This window comes from Chaetodon auriga, chromosome 9 (assembly GCF_051107435.1).
Source record: "Chaetodon auriga isolate fChaAug3 chromosome 9, fChaAug3.hap1, whole genome shotgun sequence".
NCBI lineage: Eukaryota > Metazoa > Chordata > Actinopteri > Chaetodontiformes > Chaetodontidae > Chaetodon > Chaetodon auriga.
Genome location: NC_135082.1, coordinates 19,037,290 through 19,060,991, shown reverse-complemented (window position 1 = coordinate 19,060,991; position 23,702 = coordinate 19,037,290). Strand labels below are relative to the sequence as shown.

At 40.9% G+C, this 23,702-nt stretch overlaps 3 protein-coding genes across 4 annotated transcripts; all 3 read left to right on the top strand.

The window, feature by feature from the left end:
* Window positions 1-431: 431 nt before the first annotated feature.
* arl13a (ADP-ribosylation factor-like 13A) lies at window positions 432-5,415 on the top strand. The gene is made up of 10 exons (XM_076738459.1): window positions 432-560; window positions 1,904-2,020; window positions 2,416-2,486; window positions 2,587-2,839; window positions 2,989-3,094; window positions 3,195-3,400; window positions 3,521-3,629; window positions 4,257-4,530; window positions 4,618-4,734; window positions 4,848-5,415. Exons 1-10 carry the CDS (start codon window positions 541-543, stop codon window positions 4,901-4,903), a joined length of 1,329 nt encoding a protein of 442 aa, XP_076594574.1. The 5' UTR covers window positions 432-540; the 3' UTR covers window positions 4,904-5,415.
* Window positions 5,416-6,230: 815 nt separating this feature from the next.
* tmem35 (transmembrane protein 35) lies at window positions 6,231-8,830 on the top strand. The gene is made up of 2 exons (XM_076739876.1): window positions 6,231-6,460; window positions 7,403-8,830. The coding sequence occupies exons 1-2, from the start codon at window positions 6,341-6,343 to the stop codon at window positions 7,766-7,768; spliced, it is 486 nt and encodes a 161-aa protein (XP_076595991.1). The 5' UTR covers window positions 6,231-6,340; the 3' UTR covers window positions 7,769-8,830.
* A 1,820-nt stretch (window positions 8,831-10,650) lies between these two features.
* Window positions 10,651-23,318, top strand: cenpi (centromere protein I). 2 transcript variants are annotated; one of them, XM_076739133.1, is made up of 20 exons: window positions 10,651-10,915; window positions 12,550-12,687; window positions 13,280-13,398; window positions 13,746-13,853; window positions 14,486-14,534; window positions 14,689-14,735; window positions 14,982-15,071; window positions 15,178-15,309; window positions 15,545-15,688; window positions 17,027-17,147; window positions 17,874-17,968; window positions 18,060-18,177; window positions 18,408-18,472; window positions 18,577-18,686; window positions 19,614-19,749; window positions 20,556-20,680; window positions 21,138-21,186; window positions 21,752-21,970; window positions 22,387-22,428; window positions 22,566-23,318. In XM_076739133.1, the coding sequence occupies exons 1-20, from the start codon at window positions 10,744-10,746 to the stop codon at window positions 22,707-22,709; spliced, it is 2,223 nt and encodes a 740-aa protein (XP_076595248.1). In that variant the 5' UTR covers window positions 10,651-10,743; the 3' UTR covers window positions 22,710-23,318. The 2 variants fall into 2 exon arrangements, with proteins under 2 accessions (XP_076595248.1, XP_076595249.1); XM_076739134.1 differs by having other exon boundaries at window positions 10,665-10,915; window positions 21,755-21,970; window positions 22,566-23,288.
* Window positions 23,319-23,702: the final 384 nt, after the last annotated feature.

Genomic DNA, 23,702 nt, shown 5'->3' with positions numbered 1-23,702 from the left:
ACAATATAATAGATAAGCACATAATAGCACAATCCACACTCACCAGTAACTAGTATAAACATTAACATGTTAGTTAGCTGGAATCCATACCATGAACAGATTTATGGTGGGCTTTATTTCTAATTATAGCTGTAAACTTGTTGCATGTACACTGAACTGTGACACCGCCTGGTCATCATCACAGTTATGATGTCATTATCCCCCTAAATTATTCAGCCTAAATCTGTCCAGACGCTCTGCATAGTACCACTTTCAGACTTCAGGAACAGGCGATCACTGCAGGTCACAGATCACACCATGAGACGCATTTAGGTCTCCTGGACCAATATGCACCTTTGTTTGGTACAATTATAGACGAACCACGCCATCCAATGGGATTAGCGAATGACTCAGTCAGCTCTGGGATTGGCTGAAACACCAACACAACATTTCCCAGGTTGAACCTCCCACATGGGGTGACCAAAGGCTTAGTGTGAGCCTGATTGGTTTTATAGCTGTTGGGTACAAGATGTCAGTAGAGACGAGCACCCAAACAAATGCATGGACATAGAACTACTTCTGTAAGTATTCTTTACATTTCTCCTAGTTTGATATTTCTTTACTTCTCATTATTGATTTAGTCATTCAGTGGTATCAGGGACGAGCAGTTTAGTGTCTACTGAGTTAAAGATGCTTTGTTTTAATCCACTGATTCATCACCCATGTGCACTGTTTGCACACTGTGTGGATTGAAACTGGTGCACTGTGGTGCATTGTGTTTTTTTAGAAGTAACTTGGAAATATTAATAAAAACAATATTTTTCAATCAGCGATAAACACAAAGCAATCTACAGTAGGTCTGCTGTAGCTTTATTTATTTATTACTGCTGCTTATTGGGATTTTTATTACACTATAAACCCTTACACAATTTTACTGGGTATTTTTCATGCTAAATATTCCAGTTTCTTATTTTATTTAGGTTTTCTGACATCACTTAAATCAGCATGTATATTAACACATTTACTTTATATGTGCGAAGTATGGACCAGAACCAAACATTCAATTGGAACAAAAATCTCAGAAAGCAGAATTACTCCAGTATTGGTCAAAATAAAGAAATCGCTTTGAATAATGAAAGCTAAAATACATAATTTTTTACCATACATTCATGCTCTTTTTTTAAATCTGCACACAGAGCAGACACATAAATATCTGACATTCAAAGTGTGTCACTGTACTTTAAAAACATTGTGAACTGCTGACAGTTTTATACAAACTTACTCCAAATGTCTAAAACACTGAGATTTCAGATGCTTGTGCAAAACATTCTTCTCAAACATGGAAAATGTGAACTATAATGTAAACAGTGATCACCTCACTGTCTTCTACAGTCAAAACAAATATGGGTCAGGTTGTTAACAACACTGTAAAAACAGGCCTCTCTAAACTGGATTTAGCAGATTATGGAACCTCAGCAGATGCACTGGACAAAGGACTGAAGGACCTGCTGGTGGGTTTTTTTTAGCACATGGTCTCAGACACACCTGCTGCATGTGTATTACAAGACTCATAATTCTCAAGACTTGGCAGAAGCTTTTAGTGGCTCACACATGATCAGTACAACACAGATGACACTGAGAATACAGCAGATGTGCAAAAGAATACAAGGCTTCTTTTTGTTAGATGAAATAAGATTTGAAATTAAAGTGAGTTTAAGAGAGCTAGATTACAGCTAATTTCAGATTCTGTGGATTTAGAGCGAGACACTTGGCTGGATTTCGGACCATCTGTAAAAGTCTCCTAAGCGCCCAGGAGACACAAAGCATCTTTGTGCTGGACTTGGCCATGAACCCGCAGTGACTCAACCCAACAGCCCTGTCTGTGTGTGTGTGAGTCACTCTAAGATTGACCATCTGTTTGCAGGTACCAGTTCCAGAGAAGATGGTGGCCACTGTGCACACCTTTCTCACCTCAGCTAAACATGTTCAACCTGATGAGCAACTGCTGCACCTGGGTCTCCAAAATACAGGAGCCAATCAGGTACAAATAACGCATTCCTTGAAAAATGAGTAAATAACGAGTCTAAGATGAGTGATGCAAAAAAACCCCACAGGATTAGGCCAACATAATCAGCCTCTAGATCCCCTAGATTCACCATATTTGACCAAATAAAGCCTCAGTGTTTATGTTTTACTTCACCACTTTGTGACCACATGACTGTATAAAGGATCTTACTACATGGGCTTAGGAACACTTTGTAAAACACAGATAATTTGCAAATGAGTGCTTCCCTTTTCTATAAACGTTTTACACAGCAAACCACCTTTTTTTGGCCTCACGGTTGTAATATATATTTGCATGTCATGCACGGTTCACTCAACTGTAAATTAAACATCCTTTAAGTGAACCTCTTTACTGTTCTTACTTCTTTGCAGGAAAGTGACCATTCTGGTGGTTGGTCTTGACAAAGCAGGAAAAACATCCTCTATCAGAGGGATGTTAAGAGGTAATTCAACAGCAACCTTAAAACCGACTTACTGTTTAAAGTGCTCAAAGCAGGAACACAAACAATGATCCACCTGTGTTTTACTTCCTGTCCTTCTCAGTCCCCCATGGTGTGGAAGCAGGACCCACCCAGGGCTGCGTGCGAAATGAGCTGCGCGTGGAGAACTACCTGGTAACCTTGTTGGATGTGGGAGGATCAGCAGAGTCGAGAGGAGCCTGGAGGGAGCTCTATGGGGAGGCCCATGGGATCATCTTTGTGGTGGACTCCAGTGACAGGCAGAGGATAAAAGAGGTCAAGGATGTTCTTGCTGACCTGCTGAAGCAACCAAGAGTGGCAGGAAAACCCATATTAGTGTAAATACATTCAATTTCCTTCATACAAGTGCAATCCAGCATCACATGTGGGGTAAACAGCGCCCCTTAGTGGCTGATGAGAGGGCACACTGAAAGAACTAATCACTGGGTGAATGTAAAGCTGAGTCACTTTGGCTTTCTCTTCTTAGGTTGGCTAACAAACAGGACAAAATGAACGCTTTGCTGGGAAGTGAGCTGATTGAGATTCTGTCACTGGAGAAGCTGGTCAACCAGAGTCGCTCTCTTTGCCATATTGTAAGTGTGGTTCAAAAATTCACTGATGCACTGAAAAAATCTCTTGTCACCTGTAGAGATGAAGGCAGACAGACACAGACCTTTGTCCTTTGCCTCTCAGGAGCCTTGTTCAGCCTTAATGGACCTGCGACGCTGGTCGGACAGGAAGACCCAACGAGGCCTTCGCTGGTTGCTGCGGGCTGTTTGTCTGGATTACCCTGAGCTGTGTACTCGTGTAGCCCAGGATAGCAAGAGGCCTCTGCAACCAAAGGAGAAGGAAAAGAGCTGGAAAACAGAGAAAGTACGCAGGAAAACCAAGGGGGAACGGTAAGAGAGGCCTTCACGTTCATAGCTTTCTTTGTACAGATCAACATGAACTTAAACATGAGATATCAATCAATCTGAGCTGCACACTCACCTTTCACGTTAAATGTTTTATCACCTCAGATTGAGATCCAGCAAGTCTGATCTTCGCCAGGTTCATCGGCCAAAAGACAAGGAGAAAAAGTCGAAGGGGGAAGGAAAGCTGCAGCCCATTCGCAACATGCTGCAAAAGGTGAGGGAAATATCTTGCGTCCTTTTTTTAAAACTGCACTTAGTGGCCACTTTGTTAGGCACGCCTAATCAGTAAAATCTAATGCAATTCCACAGCCATGAATTGTGCCTTTACAAAGACAATAATGCCCAGGTTTGATTGACACTGTCAGGTTTTAATTTAATTATATGTTGAACTTCATTGCATTGTATTGAGAAATCTTTCTAATGTTTTGCCAGAACCATATAAAAACACAAGGGAGAACAGAGTATGTCCAGCTCTTGTTTCTCAGAGTCCAAGGCAGCATCCTCAAATGTCTTGTTTTGTCTGGCCAACACTCTAAAACCTGAAAATATTCAGTTTACAGTCATTGTGGGCTCGGAAAACTGGCAAATATTCATATTTGACAAGCTGGAACCAGAGAATTTTGTCATTTTTTTTCTTGAAAAATTACAACATGATGAATCAAAAATTGTTAATTTTGTATTGATTGACTAATTGATTAATCATTGCAACTCCACACCCCACGTCTTATCCTTACCAGGTCTATATCTTATGTTGCTGTCCTTTTGTGACCTTATTTTTTGCATTTTGTCTGTCATAATTGTGAAGCCCTCTATAGTAATGTGACATAAAATGAATTCACAGGAGACTTCTCTGAAAAAGAAGCTGAAGACGAAGAAGAAGAAGAAGCCGGTTAAGGTCAAGGAAGGCGAAAAGGATCAAGAAGAAGCGAATGATCAGGAGGAGGACGAGGAGGGTGACGGTAATGAAGGAGAGCAAGAAAACTCTGGTCACAGAGAGAAAGCCAGCAGTGCCCTCATCCCCCCCAAAAAAGGCAAAACGAAACGCAAGACAAAGGTGAAAGGAGAGACCGTGGACAAGCCAGAATCAGCTGACAATGACGAGAAGGCGCTCAAAGGTTGAAGTCAGTTATTAGTGGCCTTTATTTTTTGGATATTAGCTGTTTAGGACTGGAAATCTAACATTTCTTTGATCTTCCATCCAGTTAAAGGGGAAAAGAGGAAGAAGAAGAAAGTTGTCAAAGTAAAAAGGAAGAACAAGATCAACACAGAGGAGATGCCCGGAGCTTACTCTCAACCTGTGGACCTGTCTGCAACCTTTGGTGAGCCTCACCCACTTCTTCCATCTCCAAATCACATACAGTAACACTTTGGACTCTGAAATGAAGAAATCACGGCTTTAATTTTACAAAAAGATGACCCTGTCTCCCGATAGATCTTTACCGAAAAGCAATACAGGCTCTGAAGGAACGTCAGGATCAGGGACAGTGAGAGTGAGTCCTGGTTGTGTCCTGGGACCTGAGTGAAGGATGTGGTCCACAGCAGCAGCACACGGTCAAGCTACACCACCTCAGAAACCCTCACAGCCTTCTTTCTGACTGCTGTGTCTTCATCACTTTCTATAGATGATCGCTTCAGACCTGATCCCTGAACCTTTGGGGTGAAACTTCAAATTCCAATGTGTAGTGAAGGGCAGGTCTGCATAATCACGTAATGATAGGAAAAAAAAAAGATAAATAAATAAATAATGTATATATTTAAAGATGTGGTTGTGACCTGGCCAAAATGTGAAAGGAGGTTTTGTTTGTATGAATCTATGCAATTTTGACAATGCGAAACATGATTTTTGTTATCTATATCCTTTTTTAAAAGAATATTTGATTCTTATATGGTTATTTTATTATTAACATTTTCCAGCAATGAACGGTGAACTCTGGGCAGAGTATGGGACAACGTCGAGGTGACGAACAACTCTATGAAACTGTACAATAAACATTTTGTCATGACTTGCATGGCTTATGTGTTTACATTACAGCAGCAGCAACATGTTATTTAGATTTTAGTACAAAGCAGAGAGACTGAACCAAGTACAAAATTGTTTATCTGACTGTATATCCTAATGAACTGGGCTGTGCCCCCATCTTGACCATCCTCCAAAATACACAACTCACTTCCTACATCTGCAGACTCTCTATTCACCAGACGGAACCAAAGATATGAGTCTTAGTGCTGCAGCTTTGGCACTTTCTCAAGTATTGACAGTACTTGACTTATGCAATGACAAAATTGTTTAATTGACTAAATTACAGGCAAAACCTGTATGCTGATTATATTAAGTTTTCCTTGCCAGTCCATTGCAGCAAATGTTTAACTTAGACTTGAAACAAGGGGCAAACACTCAGCTCAGCCCAAAGGTGACAAAATACATCTAAAAGCACCTTTAAAGCTCTCCAATAAATTTGTTATATGTACTTAGTTTAACCCATCCAAAAAAGGGCACGTAAAAACGTCAGCTTGTGATTTTAAGGGAGTTGTATGTGGGACTATTTCTTTTCCTGGCGCAGTGACTTCCTGGAGTCCTTCCTGGTTGCAAAGTAAGCTCAGGTGATTTATTAATAAAGCAAAGAAATATATTTCCAAAATGTTGAAATATTATTGAGAGTTTGGAGAGATTGACTGTTGTTTAGGAGCTGGAACAGGCAGGTTCATGTCATCAGCACATGCAGTGTAAACAAAGCGTGTAGCTGTGTTTGCGCCGTGGATGAGGCTAACGTTGAATCTCCTGCTCGCGCACAGTGGGGTACAGTGCGTCGCCATTTTTTTTTCTCGTTCATCCAGAAGCCCATCCCCCCGGTGCATTTTCACCGGGAAACCGTCCGACTTTCATTTCAATTCAGTGGGAAGCTGCTGCGCGCAGGGTGGCGAAAGATGGCCTCACCAAGGACAATAACTATTGTGGCCCTTTCGTTTGCTTTGGGTTTATTTTTCGTGTTTATGGGGACCATTAAGCTCACTCCGAGGCTAAGCAAAGATGCATACAGTGAAATGGTGAGTAAATCCTAACGATAAACTGCCCGCATCTGTGTCGATAAAGGCCATTGTTCTGTATCGGCTCCAGACGCGAAAAGGCTGTCAGGCTCGAATAATGCGAGGAGATGCTGACCTAAATAGTAGAAGATACGCAAAATGAATGCTTTCGATATATTCTTGCTCTTTTAATCTGCCTCTGGGAAGCATTAGTTAATTTGCCAGAGGACATTCCTGTATAACCAATGTTAAGACCTGCCTGTAACATCACAGTTAGCACACATGCTAGTCCTGTATGTTTTAAGATAACGCTAAACCTTGAAATATTTCGCTGTTAGCTCTGGTGACAGCCATGAATCAGCGTAGATACGTGTCGTTAAAACAATACGAATCGTGTCTGCCAAAGGCTAGGAAGCGCTGAAACAGGGATGAATGGTAGCCAAACGATTGAAGGCACCTTACTTTCTTAATACAGGCTATAATTTAGCTTAAAGATGCACACGTGGATAATCAATAGATTTGTAAGTTAAAGCGTCTTTATTGCCCATTAAATATGTACTAGCTACTAAGCTTCTCTTTTAATATAAAGAGCAATTTGACAGCTGAAGAGCAATGGCGGCGCATTCGAGCAAATTCTGTGAGGTGCACCTGTCGGTGCTGATGTTGAAATGTCCTGAGTGGAAGATGAGAGCTGGCATGCCTGAAGGCTTCATGCAGCATCCAAACGAATGTGGTCAGGGCATCCTGTTTTATCACAAATGCATATGTTTATGGGTTTGCTTGAGCTTGGGAGCATTAAGCTGAAGATAAATTGAACAGCAGTTGTGATGAAATAACTCTTGACTTGAGAATGACCTTACATGGTCCTTAAATTACCTCACTAAAAGACCCCTGCAGGAGTTTGCATGACCTTAGTTCAATGTTAGAGATACTTAAAATGATCTCTCATCTTCCTCCTTTCAGAAAAGGGCATACAAGAGCTATGCCAAAGCATTGCCAGGCCTGAAAAAGATTGGGATCAGCTCAGTCCTGCTTCGTAAGATCATTGGCTCTCTGGAGGTGGGCTGCGGAGTTGTGCTCACCCTCGTGCCGGGCAGACCGAAGGATGTGGCCAACTTCTTGCTGCTGCTGGTCATGCTGGCTGTCCTGTTCTTCCACCAGCTAGTAGGAGACCCCCTGAAACGGTACGCCCATGCTTTAGTCTTTGGTATTCTTCTCACCTGCCGACTGCTTATTGCCCGTCAGAGCGATGACCGGCCAGAGAGAGAGGACAGCAGAGAAGAACAGCACATCAATGACCAGGAAAAGAACAAGGTCAAGCAGTCTTAAGATCCTCTTCTACTTTCTCTCCAAGCTACAACGTGGGAACCTGGTGCGCCTCTATGGATTGTAGGAATTTAAATTTTGAAGGAAACAGTCACTCCCAGTAATAAAACCCCTCACACACATATCGTGTCCCATCCAGCTGGCTGACTGATGACTCTCATCTATTCCCTTGCACTCTTAATGTGAAACTGAGAACTCCTGAACCATACATCCTCTACATAACCATGGACAATCATACATGTGGAAACTCTGATGAGCTCAGCTCACTGTCACAATAGTAATTTCCCTATTTATTTAGTTCTTCACTGTGTTGAAAGTGTTTGTGTTCTTGTTTGCAGTTAAGTATGAATTTCCGTCATGTTACAAGTTGATTTGAGAATGCTGTTCATGAAAGAATCTTTGTAGCTTGTTTTTCTAATTTGTTTTTATACTGTAGGTAGGAGAGACTGATCATTTACGAATTTCAATAGTTCAAGCATGTTTCATTTGGTTATGAGTACAGAACATCAACCAAAATGAGCACTTTTGAAAGAATTTTGTACTAATTATGCATCAAGCCGTATTCCATATCCACATCTTATTTTAGTGCAGTGTTATCAAAAGGCTATTTTAGAAAGAAAAGATATATAAATCCTGGTTAATTTTTGCAGAAGTACGCATGAAATCCTTTCTCCCAAAGTGAAATAAGCTGAATATTCTCTCTCTCCTTTCAGTTCAGTTACCACAGTGAAGTTGTTTAGCTGGTTGAGACAGCAGTTGCTGCCTCAGGTGTCTGCTGCAAGCTTGTACAGCAGAACGTAACCAAATCCAAAAAGTCTTTTTGCCTGTCAAAACTGGAATTTTACCTTTTGTAATTCACGGTTGAAGTCTTAAACCTATTCACTGTCTCTTAAAGATTCTGCTCATCTGTTTGGTTTTATTTTTTCTCTCTAAAGATGTGAAAAACATTCCTTTTACAGTTTTGTAAGGGGATGAAATCTAAGTTGAAAATTGTCAGTTTTGGGATTCACATTATTTCTGTAAATGATAAACTTAAAATAAAGATTGGAGGTGAGAATGACTAAATATTATTTGTTTTTTTCCTTGCAGGCTTGTGTTTCTCAAAGTCAAAGTTAATAATGATCTCTTAAAATTGCAGCAGAGGGTGCTGTTGTGTGTGTTGTGAAGTTGTTATATAACTTCAGTCAGTCCCCGTCAGGGAAATCCTGTCATATCAGCACATATACAGTGCCTGTCATCATACCCTGTAAAGGATATGTTGCTTATTTTATTCTATCCTTTACAGTTATTTCTGCTTAATTCAAGCCAAGAGTTATTTTTTATTTATTTATTTTTTAATGCTGACATATAATAGCAATTGTAAATTTATCAGGTTTAGCATGAAATGAATGAAGGTCATAGGGGAAGAACCTTGATTAAGATTTCAGACCATTTCTGACTGCAGAATTTGGCTAACATGTTAAGTGAATGGGCTGAAACTGTGATTTATTCTAGAGCCATTTTTGACACAGCAAATCATCCCAAAGCCTACATGGACAGACAAGACCCAGGCCAATGGTAGACTGAATACTGGGAGTGACAGTACAAGCAGTGTAGCTCAGACACAAGGGTCTTTCTGTTATGTGTTCAGCCCTCAGGACAAAATGATTTTGGCTCTTCTTCTCCCCCGAAGCATGAAAGCTGGACTGGAAGTCAGTCACAGCTTACAGTTTGGGGGGAAGTTGGGAGAGTTATGTAACTTGCTCCCCAAAGAACAAATTATCACTGGTGTTTGCAGAACAGCATGAAAACACATGACTAAATACAGCAACAAGTACATTTTTACAGAGAACGCATCCTCCATCTGTTCCCATGTCCACTGTTTTCTGACCCTTTGGTTTTGTAGGGGTCAGATTTTAGTTTATGCACTTTTGGTTTTATTTGACCAAGTTCTGAGATATCTGAGATTGGATATCTTGATTAGTCAATTGACAGAAAATTAATTGGCAACAATTTTGATAAGTCATCATTTATCATTAATGTCTTTTTTTAAGCAGAAAAAAGTTTAAAAAGTGAATATTTGTTTTTGGGGTTTTTTTAGTCTTCTATAATAGTCAATTGGATATTTTGGGGTTTTGGACCGTTAGTCAGACAAAACAAGACATCTGAAACTTGTGATTGATGCTATTTTCAGACATTTTATTAACCAAAGCGATTTTTTTGAACTGGTGAAATAGCAGTGAAAGGAATTTCATTGTTGGTGTTTGAATAATTACATTTAAAAAAAATCAAAACCAATTAATTTTCATACAGTGTTGCAATTATTCACAGACCTCCCTGAACAGTTTTCCCTGCAACTACTTTCTACTAAACACATACTCTGTAAGAAAACAGCTGGTGAGGTCTGTGGATTATCCACAGCTGTGGGGACAGTGTTTCTGGAAGGCTGATATATTTAAACGTCATAATTCAGTGTTGTAATGACCACTACAATCAAAATCAGTTTCCCTGCAGTGTCTGTGGTTCCTGCTCACCTCAGAGAGTATTATGTCGAAACCTGAGAAAATACAACCATCACACAGTTTATCTGCTTTTTATTCTGGTCAGTGTCTCGGGTTAGTTCTGTCATAGGGCTATTGTCTGATCAGTCCTCTACTGATTTGTGCGCACTGTTAAATTTAATACCCAATGTTTTTGTTTGTTTGTTTTTTAGGAAGTACTCGCCATCTTCCGACGTTGTTAAGTGTAGCCTCCTGTAACACCTACAGTTATACGCATATACAGTTGCATGTAGTTCAAGTGATAGTTGATAGTATCGTGTAGTGGAGTGGGCGTGGGAGACGGGCGAAGGCAAACGGACTACAACTCCCGAGAAGCAGCAGCCGGATGGACCATACTGCGCAAGCGCAGAGCAAACGGTCGCGCGGAGGATTTGAGTTTTGTTTGAATGGCTGAAGACAGGATACGGCACAGTGTTTTGAAGTTTTAGCAATGTAGAAATGGCAGCAAAGCTAAACCTTTCGGGGCCGTCTGACTCAGACACGTCGTCTCCAAACGACCAAACTGTGTCCAGCTTGAGCGGCAACCGAAGTCTGAGAGTCGCAGAAAAGGAGAGAAGGAAAGGCGAGGCGGAGGACCCGTTTGTTCTGGGCCTGAAGTACTTCTCTGAGGGTAAGACTAGTCTCAACGTCCCGCAGGGCGATAGCAGATGGTGGCGTCGCTATTACCAACCGTAATTGGCTGTTACAGCAAGGGAAAATACGTTTAACTGAAGTTAACATGACTTGCTTAACTGATGTAAGGTGTTTTTTAGGATTAGTTATAGATATGTCGCAGTTATTTCCTAACGTTAGCTCTTAACTCAGTGGATGAGAGTCTCAAACAGAGCTAGCTTAAGTGTTAGCTAAGTGACATTACGTACAACTCCGATTCCAAACAGTTGGTACGCTGTTTAAAACGTTTATAAAAACTGAAAACACCCATTTGCAAACTAACTGTGTTTACTGACAACGGTTTTACGAAGTGTACCTGAGCTCATGTAGTAATACCCTTCATTCAGTCATGTGTTCACAAAGGGGTGAACCTCGCCCCATCCTTGCTTGAGCCTTTCGAGGATGCCCCTTTGATACCCAGTCATGATACTATGACCTGATACCAGTGAACCTGTTTACCTGTGGAATGTTCCAAACAGGTGTTTTTGGAACATTCCACATCTTTCCCAGTCTGTTGTTGCTGCATCGAATTCAGATCAGCATATATTTATAAAAATCAATGAAGGTGCGGTCAAACTTTAAATATATTGTCTTTGTACTGTTTTCAATTGAGCGTATGTCAGAAAGGTAAGCAAATGATCACATCCTGTTTTATGTTTTATACAGCGTCCCGTTTTTTTGGAGTCGGGGTACAAACACGTTATTAAAAGCAAGATACTGGCGGATCAAGATTTGGTCTTGTAGCCTCACATTAGAGCTGCAACGAGTAAACAATCAAAAATATTTGAGGACGTCATCTTGGGTGTTACGAAACAGAGATTGATATTTTTCACCATTTTCTGACATATCACAAACAACGAAGTAAGAAAATAATCAAAGGATTTGTGAAGATTGTCATTCATTCATTGTACTTTTAAGTGCTTTGCATGTTCTTTCAAATGTGTTAATTTATTAATTGCAAATGAAAATAATCATTCATTGCAGCCTCATTTTACATTCAAATGAGTTTTTTTTATGCTTGACATACTGTTAACACACTTGAATCAGAAGATTATTATTTTTTAATATCATGGGTGTAATATTGTATTGTCCTAATATTGTCCTCCCTGTAATATTCTGTGACAGCTATACTGCCACTGTAATTTATTTCTGTAGCCACATAAAATATTTTCATAGTCATTGTCTCTACATGCTGGAAATGAGGTCACAACTTTTGATACAGCAGCTATCATAAAAGACCTTTGTGCTGAGTTGTGTAGAGATCTGTCTTCACGTCACGAAACACCTCATCTGAAAACAAATCATTCTTTTGTTCTTCGGTGGAACTCTAGTGTCACTCATTTTGGTGGAGCAATTTTGGTGATTTGATTTCCTTTTTTTCGTGTGCTTGTGTGTAAACAAATGCAATAGATTTTCTGGAGAAAATGCAGTTTTTAGAGTAACAGATCCTCTGCTGTTGTCATGTCACCCAACATCAACATTAGCAAGAAAACCATCTGAACTTGTTGACACTACCTCTAGTATCTGTCAAAGTATGTGAGTACTTGAACATTTTTCAAAAGCACACTCTGATGTTACCTTTGCCTCCTGTAGTTGAAGCAGGTACTCCTGTGCAGGGGAACGATGAGCTGGAGAGGAACCTGGTGCAGGTGGAGAAGGTGGCCTTCAGTAAAGGACTTCTTCCAGAAGCCATCTCTATTATGCTCGAATTTGCAATGAGCCTCCGTATGGGTAAGCCAGTCACTTAGCAGCAGCTGTGGACTGAGTATTAATTAATAATTTCTAGTAGAAGGAATGGGCTTGTATGTGTAGGCCATAGTACCATCCATCCTGTTTGGCACTTAACCTGTACAGAGTTGTAGGGGGCTGGAATCTGTCCCATCACACACCAAGCAAGTGTACACCTTGGACAGGTTGCCAGTTTATCACAGGGGTAACAACTGTCACACTCTTGTTCACACCTTAGTCAATTTAAATGTGGCAGTGTTATCTACCGAGCCTCTGTATGAAATGTAATACCATCTGGTAGTTTTGTTTTAGTGCAGTTCAACCAGCAAAAATGATGGAGCCAAATATCACTTATGTTGTAGATATTGAGTAAATAATGTTTTCACAGTGTTATGTCGGTCAGTGTGATGTGAGCACATATTTTTCACACAGTTTAAGCACATTGCCCAAAATGTATTTTATCCTTCCCAGACATGTAGGAACACATGCAAAAAAGAAAGTGTTTGTAAATATCTTGGACAGCTGGCACTTTTACAGTTGGTCTTAATATTTGCTACCTTTAACTGATTGCGTTTCTATGAATTTTTCTGTGTAGGGACCACTCTGTGTGCCCGGGTGCTGAAGTGTCTGATTCCTGCCACTGTGGTGCCACAGGAGGCTGTCGTTCGAGCGGTGGTTTGGCTGGGTGTTGGCAAAATACCTATCAGCACACAAGTAAGTGTAAATTATTGTTTTATTTGCAATTTGATATTAAACTTTGATCTAAATGGGTTTTTACTTTTTGTATTAAATGTTGTTGGGCAGTAAATCTTGATTTGACTCGTCCGAGTTCTTTTCATCTGTTTTCTACTCATGAGTAATTTGGAGCAGTTGGAGGAGATGCATAATTACCCTTAAAGAATAATGACATTGATCCAGTGACTAAGTTTAGAACATTCACCATTTTTAAACATTTTTTGCTCTCTGATCTTTTGTCATTACTATAATAATTAGTAATAGTTCTGCTAAGATTGTACCATAATTAATCAATTGTTATTTTTCTGTGAATGTACAATTTTCAGGTTCTTTTCATAAAGTGGGTGTTGACCATATTTGACATGATTGATGCAAAGGACCAGCTTCGAGCAATCTACGGCTTCATCTTCAGCTTCGTCATGGACGAAAATCTGGTATGTTTTCAGATGGGCTTTGCAATGGTGTGAAAATTGTTTAATGTTCGTAGAGAAACAAATGTAGGGTTTACTAAGCTTATTTGTCATCTCAATTACACGTATATTTTTATTCCAGAGCTATTGTTAAAACAAGCTTGACATCCCTCACAATCCCTCACTGTTTATTGATGCTGTGCCTTGTTCAAGACACAGAGTTGGTGTGATAAATAAAGATTTGTTTCTACTTTACTGGAAAGACATATGTGTTTATCTGGTTTGTGCCTATAATTCATACATTACAAAAGAAGTTTGTGCTATCCTGTTTGGCTGAAGTTGACCTGTTAAGGTGTGAAATACCTCTTAACTTGGAGGAGGAACTCAGAGTGTAACTGCTGCTAAAACGAAAAATCCCCTCATGCCTGAAACTGAAAGCTGACAGGTATATTCTGTATTTTCTTCAGCTAAGTCATCCACATAAAGTGGCTTATTGGAACAGGTCTCATTCCTCCACAGCTGTTTTTTTGTTCACATGTGTGAATGATTGTCTGCTTACCAGTGAAACGAAATGACTGCAACACTGTAATGTGATTTTGGATCTACTGAAGAAGTGCTGATTTACAAAATCATTATCTTTTGTCACATGTTTACAGTGCCCCTTCATCTGTCATCTGTTATACCTTTTGACCAGAAAGGAAAGTGGTATGTCGAACATTTTCACACCTGATATATGATCCACATTTGTACTGCGATTTCCCCTGTTTTTCAAAGTGTGCTCCCATTATTTCCTCTTTTTAGTATTCTCGTCACCTCTGCAAGAATTATTGACTGCTTCATTTTTTTGCCCTCATTGTAGTGCGAGTCTTCAGAGTCAGGAAGCTACTGGAGCTACAGTCTAAACTGGTAAGCATCCTGCTGATTTGATGCCCCCCAGAGCCATTTATCAATGCCACTACATTACTTCCTTACTTAGTATGAAAATCTATAAATTACAGGAGGGTTTCTTGTTCCTTTTGCTATTCTTATAAACCCTTTCAATACCACTGGTTTTGTTTTTTTCTGCATTCATTAAATATCAATAAAAATAGAGAGTTAGAGCACAAAGATGTGTCATATTGACCGTGTTGATATTCGCTCTTGTTTCCTCAGGGAAGGCAGCCGTTTCTCCTGCACCTGCTGTCACTTTACAAAGTGTTTTGTCCTGAGCTGGTGACACTCTCCATTCCGTCAAGAATGAGGGTTTGTACATAGATGTTGCAGTTAATGCTCATTCTGCTGTCATGATACCATATGACCATCATCTCTGAAGCAGCAAAGGAATTGGTTATTTTCTCTCTTCTTACAGAGTGGGTTTAGGAACCACAATTCCCCCTGGAAATCAGCATTGATTGGTGTCCAGAAGAGGAACAATTCCCAGGTTGCCTCCAGGATCGGTGTCACCCTCACGATTAAAGATAAGACCAGCTCTAGGAAAAGGGTATGAAAGTCTGCTTAAGTTGTCATATGTGCTGCTAAATATGTTGTTTTGGACCAGGTCAAGGAACAGGTCAAGGACCAGATCGATAAAGTATATATTTGTAGTTAATTAGCTTATCAGGATTTTAGCCTTTTATTCGTTTCAGAAAATGAATAACATATACAAAAATATATTTACAAGTATATGTTAGCATAGGCTTGCCTTTATTTATTTTCTTATTTTACTTATTTTGCAGAAACATGGCCACCTGGAACTGCCAGCATTGACTTCTGCAGTCAATAAACAGGCTCAGACTACGTTGTCCTGCAGCAGAAAGGTCGTCCCTCTGGTGCAGCTCCACTCCTTTGCTCAGTTGCTGGAAAATATGCACCGTATAGAGGTAATTTCTCCCAGGACCCCTGCCCCTTCACCGTCTCTGTTCTCAGTCTTTCTGCTCCCATCTATCTCAGCACCCACAGTTCAGCTGTTAGTCCCAAAGCCCCAACACACCTGGACTGAGAATAGATGGAATATAATTTAAGTGTTAAGCGTGAAGATCATTAATGATTTAAGCAGTCGAATAAAGTGTATGCCAGTTTCTCCATGGCATTAGGATGTGTGACCACAGTCTGATTATATTGTGATGTATTGTTACAGCCACAGGGTGGTGCTGTGTCACTGTTATAATTCTCTCTGTGCTTTAAATTAGCCGACAAGCAACTTTGTTTTAGAGAAACCTCAGCAGAGATGGCATGTATCTGTAATTTGTTTATTAGATTAGAGCATAAACCAGCTTCATGAGCACAGCGCTCATGACTTGTTTGTTTAACGAGCTATTGTTCGTTTTACGGATATCGCCAGTGGTTTATCTATCCTATGTGAGTAATGAAAGCAAAAGACCTGAAATGAGATGTATCTGAGTAATGCACTGGATAAAGTTTCATAACTGGTCATATAAAGAAGCCCCTCCATAAATGTCTATTTGCCCTGCAGATTCAGCGTCCCGATAAACTAATATAAGACATTTTAAATGGCTCGCAGACTTTTATACGTCATGTTACATAAATTCAGCCCTTTCGCTGCCCACAAAGCCACTGTGAGCAGTAAGCCTTTCACTCTACTTTGCCACATTCTGGGAAAGACAGATGAGAACAGTCAATCACACTCATAAAACTATTCAGCAAAGGCATTGACAAAGGATCATTGATTATTTCCCTCATTGCCTGCACTTCTGTTGTCAAAAGCAGAATGGTGCTTTCTCAGTTTAATGATACAGTTGCTCCATAATTATCGCAGAACTGAGCTGTGTCCATTCACAATCTGTCTTCTCCTCATTCTAATTTATTTATTATACTGACAAAGTAGCCATATTGGGAGGCAGCTGTTCACACACAATAAGGGACTGTATAAACTACCCAGCGTGATGGAAGAAATGTCCCAGTGCTGGCATTATGGGGATTAGTGGAAGAATTAGCCCAGTAGCGGAATGCTGGCCCACTCAATGAAAACAAGGACATGAGCATCGGTTTATTCTTTAGCAGGTAAACAGATTGACTTGGCAATTGGCTTGAGGGTGTTTTTTATGTCAAGTTGAACTCTGAGTATAGTTACATAGCATTGTGACTGTTGTTTTTCCACCTGCTCTCTGTTCTTCTTCGCTTTTACTAATATATTATTTTAGCCTCTAAATCACACCGCCTCGCGCGTGTTTCCTGTTTCTTCATTTTACCTCCACCAGCTGCCCGCTCAGATGGGCTCACTGCTGGGCTCCAGTCTGGCACTGCAGTACCTGGACTGTGTACAGGATGAGTCTGCCCTCCTACGCCTCAACTTCTGGCTAGGCTACGCTCTCCACGAAGGTAAGGGAGGGGAGAAGCAGCTACCAAACTGCTGTGACATCTTCTGTCAGGAAGATTCATCCGAAGCAGAGACCTTGGGTTGAACCCTAAAGCTTGGTTTAGGCTTCGGCGTCGCGGCGACGCCGTACCTACGGCGTACACCCTACGCCGTCACTGAGCATTCGTAGTTCTGCGTCGAGGGAACGCGTTGCTCCGCAATTCACCGCCAAGCCGCTAGGGGGGTGCGGCTGTGTCTTTGTATGGTTTCGGGGGGCTCTTGCTGCCGCGAAGAGGAGTTGTAGAGGTGGTCGTACTTGCGTACCTCCTCGATAATTCTTTCTTCGGCTTGGTCCAGTTTTTCTTGTAGCTCTCACCACAGAAACTTTGAAAATGGCGGTGTTGTTGTGCTGCGACCATAGGGCTGCAACCGAACCGAAAATTACGTTCTGAACGGACCAATCACAGTCCTCGACGTTCACGTCACTACGCGTCGACGCGACGCGTAGTCAGGATTTTTTGGAGGTGCGCGTCAGGCTACGGCGTAGGGTCCGCGTAGGGGTCTGCGTCGACGGCGTAGGTACGGCGTCGCCGCGACGCAGAAGCCTAAACCAAGCTTAACACATCACCTACTTGGCATATCAAAGGGATTTTTTTCAGAGAAGGGTTGAAAAGAGACTGCTTTTTTTTTTTTTTTATTCTCTTGATTTTTTCACGTACTAAATACCCTTTTTGCTGTTTTTTCTCTAGAATTTTTGTTCTGCAGTGATGGAGGAGCCTCTCAGAATTCAGAAGAAGTTCTGCAGTTCTTGAACACGTTGCTGTCCACACAGCACTTCCTCCAGGTGCGCCTCACACTCCAGGCCAGGCCATAATGAACAGTCAAACAGTGTTCAATCAATCATAATGTTTTAATTTGTCATGTTTCTCCACCAGGAGGGGTTTTCCAGTTCAGAGGCTTTTCTCTACAAATTCCTCAACGTTTGGGATGGCTCCCTCCTCCGCCCGCAGATCCTCGGCCTGCTGAGCAACATTCCCGTTGTGCCTAGTTCCCGTGAGTTTGGCTTCAGAACTGTGTCCTTCTCCATATTGAGTCTTCTGCCTTTGTGTCTCTCTCTGTCAAACATACACAACTGTTTTCCTCCGCAAGCTTGCTCTCCGCTTGATCGTTCTCATGTTAGCAAGGCCTCCCACACCGTGCCACATCTTAGGCACTGCATTATGGTGCATTGAATTACATTCTATAATAAACTATTCTTTAAACTTCTTCCAATCCCACTTCAGAAATCGGACGTCTTCTGTTTGAGCCTCTCATGCAGCTCTTTTTCACATCCTCAGTATTTTTCAAGGTAGGCTAACGCAGTCATAATGGATTCTGTATTGGCTTGGTGTTTAAACTACTGTACGCTCAGTGCTTTTCCTCTCTGTCGTGTGTGTGTGTGTGTGTGTGCAGTGTGGACTGATGGAGTGTCTAAACAATATGCTGTTAAAGTGGCTGACCTGGCACTCAGTATACGCTCTGGAGAACGACTTGGACATCAGCCTCAACAGCCACACCTCCATGTGAGTCTCACATCTACTTCCTGCTACTTGTTTATGCCCTGAGCATAAACAAGCAATAGACCTGAAACACTTTGTGAATTTACTTGAGAGCATAAGGGTTATAGCTCGTTTAGCTTTTACTTTCGAGCCAAGAAATGCCAAGATGTCTTCTCACACCTAATCAGTTCTTACAGGTGTAATAAAAGTGCTGAGGTGTTGCCTCAGTTTTATTTACTGTGGGTTAGTGCAATGAAAAAAAATCGTTCCCTGTTATAGGTGTCCCAGTTGACTAAGCCACTGTTGTTCCAAATATGAGGCTTCTATTAAGTTCTATTAATTTTGAGTTGCAATATTGTCAAACATTTTGGACTTTTTTAAATTCTATTAGATAAAATCTTGACTGAAACCTCATTCTGGTCTATACAGTAACCTTTCAGCTTTAATTCAAGCCATCCATTATCCACTAGCAGCCAGAGCCACTAAAGCAGAAGTGTATAATGACATGTTTTTCCCTGTTGGTTTTGAGCCCATTTATCAATTGAATCCTTTAATTGAAATTTGTTTTGAGACAAAAACAACCCTAATATCCAGTGAAATGATTTTCCAGCTTCCAAATTATGGGGTGGAGTTGGTGTCATTTACATTTTAATACCTGGGTTTCATCAGCATTGAGTTCTCACATGTGTAATCCCACAATAAATGATTCAGTCAGCGAGAGATCCATTTTTATTCACTGCCAAACATTTTCAAACTCACCTCTGGTATTTAGCCAGAGTACAACTCAGAGATTAGATCTAGAAATCATTGGTTTTGCACACTTTCCTGACACTCTTCATTCAGTGTTTGTGCTTTGTATTGGTGATTTTCTTCTATCTGACTGGTGTTACAGCTTTCACTTAGTTCTGGTTAAAATGTGTGTCTGAAGCTCTGCTTTACCGTCTCTGTCAGAAACATGACTCTGTCAGGGTTCAAGGATTCAGTCTTGGAGCTGGTTCACTTTGTGGGTCGACTGGCCTCTGTGGGCCTTCAGCTTGAAGGCTGCAACTCTCTCTTCCTCAGCTTCATCCTGGACTTCTACGACACGGTAATGATTGACTGTGGCTTTGTGAGGCAAAATGCAAACCTGTGCCTGGGCTTTGCTTCTAAATGACAAAACGTTTTGCTTGTTGTTGCTTTACTTGGATGTTTGACCTTCATGTGCACAATGATGTAAGTTCAGAGTTTGACACCAGGAGGCTGTTATCACATGCATGTGTTGACTGTTAAACCTTTTAAGGGAACAGTATTGGAATATTCATCAATTCTGGATTTTTCAGTGAAAGAGTAGAGGATACAAACTGTACTTTTACAACATTTTTTTGACACATTTGAAAAAATACACAGTTGAAAAATAATTTAAATAAAGAAAGTATACAGTAGACTAGAAATTCTTAAAAATAAATGCATGATGAAAGCTGACAATATATCCTAATATTCCAACCAGATAAAGATTTTACAAACAAACACTGACTGAGATTTGGATTGCCTCCAGGTTTTGAGAGAGAGGTTTTAAAAGAGTGCAAGGAGATGAAGTTATGTCAGATTGAAATATGTTGCAATCATGACACATGCATGTTTTTTTAAAACCCTTTGCTCAGTACACAACTTAGGAACAGAGGAAAGGCACATGTTAATTCAGGAGCTTGAACGGTAATTCTCAGTTTAATTTGGAGCAACAAAACTGCATAAATATGGAGATAAGATGCCAAGAACAGCTTCACAGAACAGCGTGTTCTAACAAAGCAGAGCTGTGATGAATATTTCAGCAGTGACATATACTGTATGTTTGAGTATCTGCTTTTCCACTGTGAACTCTGTCACTGTTTATCACATATTTCTCTCCTCCCCCAGGTGTGTGACATGTTTCTGAAGTATGGGCTGCCCCTCGTGGTGATGCCTCCGCCTGGAGTTTTTTACCCAGTGCTGTTCGCCACTGACCCTGTTAACGTGGACAGACTAGCCTACATCATGTACAGGTGGGGGCACTTCATCTCCATGCTACAGGCCGCTGTAAGCCTATAATGATGCACACGCTATCGGCAACCTTAATGTGGTATGTCACATGTTTATACATATTTGATGGAGGAACAGAACGGGAATCAAATGGCTACATTCTACTTAAATGTTAATGTATGATTTATGATAACGAGAGGCTAAGAGGCAATACATTTTAGCCACCTTCTCCTTTTTATGTAGAATTCAAGCATCATTTGTAACTCCGGGCTTTAATACCACAAATCCTCACAGTGTAGGCTAATTGACTACACCCCAGGCTCCTCAAGTAATTTTACCGAAGCGGAGCATAAAAATGCCATGGCAAAAGACAATTGGAGCCTAATTGCATTATATTTTTTTGACAGACCACAGAGAACAAGCCGTTATGCAGTAATTCACAGAGGTCACCGGTCTTTTCTCTGCTTCTTTGTTGTTCAGGTACAAGGTGAACTTGACATCAGCGAAGAGTCAAGAAAAGCTCACAGAGGTAAAAACAAACTACTTTTTTCTTGCTATGCACGTCTGAAAATCACACGCACTGGGATTTGCATTGCAGCGCAACGGTAAGAATACATTTGGGTCCACTGTACCAAGAACTTGACATGCGACAAGCGTTATCTCCAGCCATGGAATTTGAATGCATTTCTTGTGATTGCATTTACATTTCAGGCATTTGGCTGTATGTTTAGGTTCTCTGTGGTGGTTTTTATAGATTTTACACCTCTCAGTCCAGCTCTTTAGGAATTCACGAACATCCACCTACAGCTGATAACCTTTAACATCCTCTCAGATGAGGACTTAAAAAGTTGTTGATGTTTTAATAAACCTGCCACTGCGAGATGTGAATTTACTGCGTGTGACAGGCAGCTAGTACATTCCCCTGAAAATGTCAGTGGCGCTTTTTATTCAGGAAAATAGGATTGGTAAATGGCATGCAAATGAATCAGCACAACAAACATCAGATGTGAAACTCTGCAGATAAGGAGAGTGGTTTAGTTGGACTCCACTTTCTTATCTTTCTTTCGTATTTTGATTTCCATTGTGTTTTGCAGCAGGCCTTTCACATCAGCCGCCAGACGTTCCGCGAGTTCAACCACTATGTAATCGTCATGGTCAACTGCCTGTGGAACTCCAAATTGTTTCAGCCGGGCATGGATATACAGCTGGGAGAGGAGCTGCTCCTCAAGAGCAACGTACCACAGTACTGGACGAGCTTCGACCTCATCCACCACCCCGCCTTCATGAGCTACGCCATAGACTTTCACCAGAAGGTGAGTGGGGACCATTTAGGATGTCTTCATTTGTGTCTCACAAAGATTTTTGGGTCGGCTTCTACCTGCTGCAGACTGCACAACATCCCTCTCCTATGCACCTCCAGCGCTGATGCTTATTTTCAAACCGTAACAGGACAGTGATGAATCAGTGTGCAGCTAGTCTGTGCAGTTGGGTAATAGTCTTCCAGGCAAGACAAGGAGACAAATGTGGTATTAATGTATCTTTCATAGAAGATACATTAATACAGAAGGACATTTTATTATTAATGGGTGCTGCATGAGACTTGATTTTCATCATGTTTAATAATACACACACCTCTTTTTGGTTTGGTCCAACTCCAACATCCAGCAGTGATCTTGTGAGATTTAGCCGGGTGGGCTGACAGTGAATATTAATGTTCTCTCTCTATCAGTGTTGGCCAGGGAGAAAGGACATGGACCTCAATTCAATTAAGGTACGCAGGGTCTCCTTCTCCCTTCTGCATCTCTAATGTACTTCACATGTAGTTTGATGTGCGTCAGTCATATATTTGATCATAGAAATCTTCACGTGTCTGATGTGAGTGGGCGTGTTTCTGTGTGTGTGCTTCAGCATTCCAAGCCATGGAGTTGGTACCTGGAGTATTTGTTCACTCAGGGTTATGACGGCCTTAAACAGTTTGTTCAGAGCAACATCAGCCGGCAGCTGGCTGCGAGCGACGGGCAGGACGGCAGCGCGTCCACGCAGCAGAGCTAGATGCTCAACTCAGCGGAGAGGAAGAGCAACCGCTCGCATCTTACCAGTTTTTTGAAAGACTTGTACATATTTCATCTCCTCATCGCTTCCAAGTGAGCTACTTGCAAGCGAACAGAGAATCTTTTTATGTACATAAATCTGTGTGTTTTCTTACTTTTTATGCTGATTGTCTTTTCAACAGTAATAGACTGGAGTGGCAGCCATTTTCCAGAGCTTTGTCAGTCATAGATTTAAGTCCTGTGAATATGTTCAACAGGGATGATGATCTTCTTCTTTTACAGCACGGAAATGTATTCCTTACAACATATGATCCACACACATATCGACAACATGCAAAAGAGTAAAAGTAGCAGGAGTTTAAATTATTTTTAGTCTAATTTTTTGTTCAATAAAATCAGTCATTTGTTGTTTGAAGTCAACACGCTGACCTTGAACCAGCTCCCACATTAAAAACACATTTTTCTTTAGTTTGCCATTTATTTTTTCATGTTGTATATTCTTGTACAGCTTTCCATCTGCAAAACCTGACTCTTGCACATTGTTGAAAATAAATACATGCAAGACTTTTACTTTACAAGCAAATAAAATCTGTTGCGTCTTACTGACATCATACGGCTGTACGTCACAGTTTACAATGCAAGTGTCTTGTTCTTGTGCCCTAATGTGAACCTTAAATTTGCCTCTATCAGATGGCATCAGTGCTTGAGAATCTGTTATATTGATAAATGTTCTTATGCATTGCAGTCAGTTGCTCTTGCCAGCTGGAAAACCGCATTTTGCTTTAATGGAGGGACCCATCTGGGTGTTTATTAGGCCCCCAGCTCCCCGGCTACTTTTGAAAAGGCTGGGTGAAATCATTCATTGTCAGGTACATCCAGCGATCAGCTTTGTCTGTGGCAAAATGTATTGACCCACAACATTGTGCTTGTGTTTCTGTATTATTAAACCATCTTCATATCACTGAGATTTGGAAACAACACAGAAGAGAGGTTC

What these genes read in the sequence shown, in the direction of transcription:
- arl13a (XM_076738459.1), top strand. Translation starts at nt 541, where the DNA reads ATGGACATAGAACTACTTCT. An exon ending in ATGGACATAGAACTACTTCT is followed by an intron (nt 561 to 1,903) that starts GTAAGTATTCTT and finishes ATCTGTTTGCAG; the next exon opens with GTACCAGTTCCAGAGAAGAT. An exon ending in AAAATACAGGAGCCAATCAG is followed by an intron (nt 2,021 to 2,415) that starts GTACAAATAACG and finishes ACTTCTTTGCAG; the next exon opens with GAAAGTGACCATTCTGGTGG.
- tmem35 (XM_076739876.1), top strand. Translation starts at nt 6,341, where the DNA reads ATGGCCTCACCAAGGACAATAACTATTGTGGCCCTTTCGTTTGCTTTG. An exon ending in AAGATGCATACAGTGAAATG is followed by an intron (nt 6,461 to 7,402) that starts GTGAGTAAATCC and finishes TCCTCCTTTCAG; the next exon opens with AAAAGGGCATACAAGAGCTA.
- cenpi (XM_076739133.1), top strand. Translation starts at nt 10,744, where the DNA reads ATGGCAGCAAAGCTAAACCTTTCGGGGCCGTCTGACTCAGACACGTCG. An exon ending in TCCTGGACTTCTACGACACG is followed by an intron (nt 19,750 to 20,555) that starts GTAATGATTGAC and finishes CTCCTCCCCCAG; the next exon opens with GTGTGTGACATGTTTCTGAA. An exon ending in GTCAAGAAAAGCTCACAGAG is followed by an intron (nt 21,187 to 21,751) that starts GTAAAAACAAAC and finishes TGTGTTTTGCAG; the next exon opens with CAGGCCTTTCACATCAGCCG.